The 8488-nt window shown below is 35.3% G+C and overlaps 1 protein-coding gene across 6 annotated transcripts in view; it reads left to right on the plus strand.

Moving 5' to 3' along the window:
* Nucleotides 1–1774, plus strand: part of LOC125252220 — an 18094-nt gene extending 16320 nt beyond the window's left edge. For 3 of the 6 annotated variants that reach the window (XM_048165621.1, XM_048165474.1, XM_048165708.1), the window contains one exon: nt 996–1774. In XM_048165621.1, the coding sequence (XP_048021578.1) occupies nt 996–1211 (216 nt within the window). In that variant the 3' untranslated portion in view covers nt 1212–1774. The remainder of the gene's footprint in view (nt 1–995) is intronic. The other 3 variants (XM_048165397.1, XM_048165540.1, XM_048165793.1) reach the window with 1 other exon arrangement.
* Nucleotides 1775–8488: the final 6714 nt, after the last annotated feature.

Below are 8488 nucleotides of genomic sequence, written 5' to 3' on the forward strand. Positions count from 1 at the left end.
TAAAAGTGGTACGGCAGACCCGGAGATCGGCTGAATGGATTTGAAAATGGTAAGTTTAGGGAGTTGGAAAATTAGCCTTTAATATTATTACTATTTTAAATCATTTTTCTATATGAATATATTGTAAATTTCATTTATTCTGATCAAAGCTTGATTTTCAGCATCATTACTCCAGTCTCAGTGTCACATGACATTCTCATAAGCCATTTTATGCTTGGATATTAGCAATTACTATTGGTGGTCAATTATTGATGATGGTTCTTATTATCCACATTAAAATAGTTTTTTCCACTTCATGTTTGAGGAAACAGTGATTTTTTTAGGATTCTTTGATGAACAAAGTTCAAATGAACAGCATTTATTTGAAATGTAAATCATCTGAAATGTTATAAATGTGTTTGTCATTTTGGATTTTGCTTATTAAAATTTTTACTCACCCCAAACCAGGGGTCTCCAAACTCGGTCCTGGAGGGCCACTGTCCTGCAAAGTTTAGCTCCAGCTTGCCTCAACACACCTGCCTCAAAGTTTCTTGCATGCCTAATTAGACCTTGATGGGCTGGTTCAGGTGTTTAATTGGGGTTTGAGCTAAACTCTGCAGGACAGTGGCCCTCCAGGACCAAGTTTGCCCATCCCTGCCTAAACTTTTGAAAGGTAGTTTATCACAGTTTCCACAAAACTATGAAGCAGCACAACTTTAAACATTAATAATAATCAGAAATGTTTCTTGAGCAGAAAATCAGCATATTAGACTGATTTCTGAAGGATCATGTGCTGCTGAAAATTCAGCTTTGTAAAGCAAGAATTGCTTTTCAAAATAGAAAACAGTTCATATGAATATAACAAAAAAATGTTTACTGTTGGATTAAATTTTGTATCAAATCAATGCAGTCGGTTAGATTAATTAATTCCAAACATTTGACAGGTACTAGTGTTTAATATAGTACAGAAGAGGCCCATTTCTTTGCTAAAACGTATTTTAATGTACTTGTTGAAGGTGAACAGATTATCCATCAGCGGCGGGCCAACAATGAAGAAGACCGTCTGGAGAATCTGCTCCAAGGTCTTCAGCACCAATGTTGCCCGTCAACTGAACTGGTGTGGGAGAGGAGACAAGCGGGGGATGAGAAAGACAAATATCGGGTCACTGTTAACCGGTAAGTTCAAATGTTGTACATGCATTAGATCCAATGGCGGGAAGTTACAGCGTTAAGTTAAATAAGTACTTGGCTAACATGTTCATGAGTCAAACATAATCAAACATGTGGTAAAACCAACAGCAAAGTGCCATTTTAAAAAATAGTTAGCAAATATAATGGCTTTGTTTAACGAACCTTGGGTTAACCGATCAGTTGCCCACAGAAACTCACTCGTTAGTAGCTAACTAACAGGTGATTATCATGATCAATCTAATCAACATAACGTCATTTCAAGGTTATTGTATAATCGATCACAGAGACCACACAATTAGTATTAAAATATATTTGTTTTATACTTACCTTAAGCACATTTTCCCTCACAACTCGTCAGGACACGTGTCTTCTCCACGCAGCATCAGCGTAGACTCGCGCAGGAAGAGAACTCGCTGATAGGCTCTCTCTTTGACAGATTTATTTGTTTTAAAAAATAAAGTGTTTTTGTTTGTTTGTTTTTTTACATGCCGCTTCAGCCATGAGGAATCCCATCCTGCCGTCACCAACGGAAGCAGAGGCGGAGAAATATATCAAAGATTTCCTCCGCTTGGCCCCAGGGAGGGTGTAATTGTTTATTTAATTTTAATCTTAATTTATTTAATTGTTTATTGTTTTGTTTGAATATGGCATTATGTTAATATAGATTTTTATAATTAATTACAAGTTGTAATCAATATAATGAATTAGAAATACGTTTTTTGCCTAATAAATATTTTTAAAACCAACAAATGCGTGTTTTATTGTAGGTTCAGAACGTGGTTATTTAATCATGTGAAGATGTGGCTGGATTTTATGGGGGTTAATTTTATTAATGGGAGGGATCATATCTTAAAACGATGTCTGGGCTACATAAATCAGATGTCTTGCAGACGTATAAACATCTGATAAACGTCTGTAAAAGAGCGGATTGCCGACGTTCGAAATTATTAACGTCTTATAGACATCGCCTAGACGTCGTTCTAACAGCTGGCAGGGACGTCTCGGCGACGTATTGCAGATGAGCAAACGCTCTAAAATATACGTCTTCCAGACGAAAATGACACAGATGAATGAAACAGATGTCTGCACGACGTACGTGTGCTATCTGGGAAGTCACCTTTGGGTAAGGACTCTCCTGTGGCTTCAATTATCTGCACAAGCCCACCTACAGCTGTGTGATTCTTGAAGGACTATTAACAGAAAGAAGGGAGGAAATGGTTAAAGATATTTTCATCCTACAAAACTGCTGCGGTATCATTGAAAAAATGTGGTAGGCTATCATTCAAAAAATTTTCCCTGGTGTCTACGTGTGCAATAAGTGGGCCGGCAATATGCTAATCTTTGTGACGTCACAACGAAACGGCTTGGGATTCGTTTTACAAACAACTTGTTTAATTGACTCAGAGTCGACTCTTTTGAGAGACAATAGGTGTTTCTCAATGTCAAGGAAGGATCCTCGGAAGCCAGAATTTCGAGGATGCTACGTCATCGACATCCGTCGAAGGACTGTTCCAATGTCGAGGATCCTCGGAATTTCAAACAAGGACTGAGTCCTTTGTTCGAAAAATATCCCATATACAGGAAAAGATGCATATGTGTAGCCTTCGCGCTCTCAAATCACCCACAATCCTATGTTCGCAGCTTTGCGATCTTGTTCAAAAAATTTTAAAAAAAAAATGTCGGACGTTAGCGGGCAATATGCTTTCAAATGTAAGTATATTTATGTTACCAAACATTTGTTATAACTGTAGTAAATATGTCAGATAAATAAAGTTTAACGTTTAAATGCCAGTACAAATTACTACCGTATAGATATTATAAATTATACAAATACAAAATTATTATTATACTGCAAGTATAACACACCGTTGCCATGAAAAACAGAGCGTTGCTATGGACGCAGTTCTGTTCACAGTTCACAGCAATATAATCGTTTTTAAATCAAAACTCCTTTTTAATCATATTGATTCAAGTGTGTTTAAACAGTGCGGGTCAATTTGACCCATAACATAATGGATATAATTATTTTTAAATGAATGATAAGAGCGTTAACGTCTGAAAATTGAATTGTGAAGCGTTACACTGCCCCAATCAGGGTATCTTCCGTTCATTCATGTTTTGATTTAATATTGAAATCAGAAAAATTAGAAAACCACACTTTTTTTCGTTTTTCATTTTTAAAATGAAAACGAAAAAACAAAAAATTGGCTTGATTTTTCTTTTTTCGTTCTGGGGTTGGAAACAAATAAGCACTTTGAATATTCGATCTCTACATGTGGGCGGGCATGAAACGCCTCTTTCCGCTGATTGGTCAACCAGATGTCAAACCATGTCGTCATCAGTTGTTCATCGGTTCAGCTCAACAGAATAAAAGTCCCTCGCTCTACAGCTGTATGGATTCTTAATGCATTTATTCTACATTTTATCTCTTTCTCATGAAATATTAATTTACTTTGCAGCTGCACACAATTACCCCCATTCTACAACGTTGGCACAATGCCTGTTTTATTGAAGTGACCAACTATAAAAATCTAGCGAAGTTTTGGACATGGGATGAATTTGAAATATGACAGATATGAAAATATATTACATGTTATTAGTTAATCAAAGCGGTGCTATAGATGGACTTAAAATGCGAATTGGATGATTTGATGACGGAGGTGAACTCGTTTATGCCAATTTGAAATACTGTAGGCTATCACACATTTAAAAAAGTAAAATAAATAAATAAAGGGAAAAATGTTAAAACAGTGTTAAAAAATAACCATTATAGTGCTCTCTTAAAGGCGCTCTAAGCGATTTGACGCGTTTTTAGGCCCAATTTTTTTTTGTCACATACCGCAAACATCTCCTCACTATGCGCTAGCTGCCTGTCCCCTGAACACACTGTAAAAAAACGCGGTCTCTGTAGTCGCCACAAGCTCCGAAAACTGCAATAAAAACAAACTGGTGCAGCCTGGACCACTTAACATAATAAACATGCTCCAGCCAATAACCGACAAGCAGCGTCAATACGCAAGCTACTTACATTTTAAATGCGCGTTCATGACTGTTTCAGGAAGCACGGAGGGGAGGGCCAGGAGGAGTAGGAGAGAGGGTCTAGCTAGCCTCTGTTTTGTTTGACAACACTTCGAACGTCAACAGGAAGTTACTCCGCTCAGAATTGCTTAGAGCGCCTTTAAGAAGATATCAATTATATTTTATCAATATTAGGCTATATATCAAAACCCTGAAATAACACTAACAATAATGAGATAAAGAGTATTTTTATAGCCTATTTATTGTCAAATTAACTGTAATTGATTAATTGATTTTCAGGGGATATAGGGAAACTGCTTATTTTCCAACCCCAGAACGAAAAAAGAAAAATCAAGCCAATTTTTTGTTTTTTTCGTTTTCATTTTAAAAATGAAAAATGAAAAAAAGTGCGGTTTTCTCATTTTTCTGATTTCAATATTAAATCAAAACATGAATGAACGGAAGATACCCTGATTATGCAAGGATACGACGTCTTTAAATCCATTTTGACCAGCACCCATACCGTAAGTACACGACTAGACCCACAAAAAAAAAAAGGTGCGGCTAGCTTGACTTGTATTTTCGACGCCCGGCCCACTTGACCGCAGTCAGTAACTGGACACTTTTGTACTTTGCACAGTTCTTGGTCTGACGTGTGTTTTAACAACTGTCACAAATCGAAAGTGTTTCAAAGACTTCTGGATTCTGTTTCATGGTGCGCAATACTATCTGAACTACTGCAAGTAAGTTTTAATACTTCCACGATTACAGTTATTTGGCATAATGAAAAATTTATTGTAAGCGTGTTTTAAATGTTACATTTTAACTTATAGGCATAGCCTGTTTCGGGAGTAAGCGACCAACAAGCAACTAGAAATTATTAAAACAAACCTCTTGAACACGACGCATTTTAAAACAAGTTTGTGAATAATACTTAATAAATAATGCTAAAAGGTCTGTTTTATTTCTATTTTTCCTTTTTAGGACGTAATTTTGTGATGATGCGAAATCGAAAGTATTCTATTTTTAAATTCTTCCTGTTATAGTCGATAAACTCGAGCAGATATGAATGTTCTTTTAAACTTCTTAAAGGGTAGGGGACCGGGGGCAGTTCTAATAAATTTTAGTCATGTCTGCATTAGGCTACTCAAAAACCTTTTGAAATATCTGGATACATTTTTTTTTTTATGTCAGTAACTTATCTGTGTTCTACTTGTTACCAGTCACCAAATGTTTTTACAAGCAATGTTAGAGTCGCAATATTGATGGAAACATTAGAAGTCAAATGTTACATCTGCATGCAGGGGCGATTGTAACAACACATGTAGTAATACCTTCATATAAATACCAATGATCACAATAAACTCCAGAGAATATGGATATAGTAAAAACTATTTAATTTCCACTAGGTCCATATTATCCAGAACAATAAATTAACCCAGGTGAAAAAAAAAGTACATTTCAATAATGTACTTAAAGTGCTCTTTTTTTGCGCACTAATTTTATACTTAATATACTAAAAAATCTTCTTTAGTACTTAGTACTTTTAGTACATCTAAGTCTACTCAACTGTGCTAATTTGAGACTCCATGAAATATGAACTAAAATGTGCTTTTAATATACTGTCTCTGTATTTAAAAAATGTATTTATATACTACTTATAGTTCACTATGGATTCAAATGTACTATAAGTAGTATCTAAATACACTCTAATACTGTTTTCCTTGTTCTGAACTGATAGTGTACAGGGCCTACTCAGTAAAATGGATCCCCAGATTGAGAGGCAAAAACACATTTCTTAAATTATTGGAAAAAAATAATCTTACTTACTTGTTACCACCCCGTGACAAGCTACCCTGTTAGCTAGAAACAAAGCTAATGAAGCTAATGTTTGACAAAGATATCAGATGTTAGACAACTATGGAAGCCCGTTTCCGCCACTAAAAAAAAAAAAAACGGCCACTAAAAAAAAAACAAAAAAAAAAAAGCCATTAAAAAAAAAAAAAAGATTAATTGCGACTTTTTATCTCAGAATTGCGAGTTATAAAGTCAGAATTCTGAGATATAAAGTCGCAATTGCGTGATAAAAAGTCAGAATTCTGAGATAAAAAGTCGCAATTGCGTGATAAAAAGTCAGAATTCTGAGATATAAAGTCGCAATTGCGTGATAAAAAGTCAGAATTCTGAGATATAAAGTCGCAATTGCGTGATAAAAAGTCAGAATTCTGAGATAAAAAGTCGCAATTGCGTGATAAAAAGTCAGAATTCTGAGATAAAAAGTCGCAATTGCGTGATAAAAAGTCAGAATTCTGACTTTTTTTCTCGCAATTAACTGATGGTCAGTATCTCTGTTTGTAACAGTGCATCCAACGATAGCCGTGCTGCCGTGAAGTCTGAAGCTGTTGGTGTATAAAATGTGCCACTTCAGCTTTGTCTGATTTATTGCGCCTCCGCCACAGCTGATTCTTCTTATTATTATGAATATTATTATATTGTTATTATTGTGTAAAATTCATTAGTGTATCCATTCTGTTAAAAACAACTTTTATTGCCCAAATACCTCGACTGTAATTTGCAGAATTGCATGATTCTACCCTTGAGTTGCAAAGTTAATGAAACATGATAGGTATTGGTTGTTTTAGTATTAAGCCCACTAGATGGCAGTAAAAGCTGTTTTTTCTCCTTGAAACGCTGTGTACAAGGTTACCGTGGAAACATCCTATATGCATATTCCTGCATAATGCATATGTCCGGAGACTAATCTTTATGTGTCTCCTTCAGTAAAATCAGTATTTCTTTATTGGTAAATCGGCGCTAAAAATAATCCTTTATGATGTCCTCTATTTTATGTATAATAATAACAAAGCAGCAATCCTGATGGTCTATTTAATGTATAATAATAACAAAACAGTAATCCTGGTGGTCAGTCGCAATGAAAGGAAACGCAAGCAAAGTAAGAACTGTGAGAAATAACGTTTCACAGTAGTGAGAAAAAGTCAGAATTCTGAGATATAAAGTCGCAATTGCGAGAAATAAAGTCAGAATTCTGACTTTTTATCACGCAATTGCGACTTTATATCTCAGAATTCTGACTTTTTATCACGCAATTGCGACTTTATATCTCAGAATTCTGACTTTATAACTCGCAATTGCGACTTTATATCTCAGAATTCTGACTTTTTATCACGCAATTGCGACTTTATATCTCAGAATTCTGACTTTATAACTCGCAATTGCGACTATATCTCAGAATTCTGACTTTATAACTCGCAATTGCGACTTTATATCTCAGAATTCTGACTTTATATCACGCAATTGCGACTTTATATCTCAGAATTCTGACTTTATATCACGCAATTGCGACTTTATATCTCGCAATTCTGACTTTATATCACGCAATTGCGACTTTATATCTCAGAATTCTGACTTTATATCACGCAATTGCGACTTTATATCTCGCAATTCTGACTTTATATCACGCAATTGCGACTTTATATCTCGCAATTCTGACTTTATATCACGCAATTGCGACTTTATATCTCGCAATTCTGACTTTATATCACGCAATTGCGACTTTATATCTCAGAATTCTGACTTTATAACTCGCAATTGTGAGATATAAACTCGCAATTGCGAGTTAAAAAGTCAGAATTCTGAGATAAAAAGTCGCAATTCATCTTTTTTTTTTTTTTAGTGGCTTTTTTTTTTTTTTTTTTTTAGTGGAGTTTTTTTTTTTTTTTTAGTGGCGGAAACGGGCTTCCATAGACAACAGACTGGTCATCGAAAGATTTAAATTCATAGACATTAATGGTTAAGACAGTATGAGGAAAATACTGTAGATTGAAAAAAAAATACTCTAATACCTCAAAAATGAGTCTTTGTAGAAAAACTTTACCAAGTATGATTTTAAAGCTTGTCCTTTGGCATGCAGAGAGGGATCTCCACAGAGCACATGCAAAATGAGTTTCATGGTTCTGTCTCATTTCTGATTGGTGTAATTTGAGATGTTACAATTGCTCTTGGTCCCCCCTACATAACACACACATTTTCTGCCAATCTCATGTTAATCTTGAGTATCTAGATTAGTATTGCATCTTTCATATCTCCAAAGAGTTTTTAGTTTTATCAGATTTATAAAAGACAGATACGCTGTACCGAGTCTTTCCGAAAACAGCCGAGCGCCTGGAGGCATGCCGTGGGCGGAGCTAAAGAGAGACAAGCACGCACAGCTTTTGCATAGCGATCGTCTGCAAGCTATCGATGGTCAGCTAAAAAATGTATTTAAACACACACAATACAC

Source organism: Megalobrama amblycephala, linkage group LG1, assembly GCF_018812025.1.
Source record: "Megalobrama amblycephala isolate DHTTF-2021 linkage group LG1, ASM1881202v1, whole genome shotgun sequence".
NCBI classification, from domain to species: Eukaryota; Metazoa; Chordata; class Actinopteri; order Cypriniformes; family Xenocyprididae; genus Megalobrama; species Megalobrama amblycephala.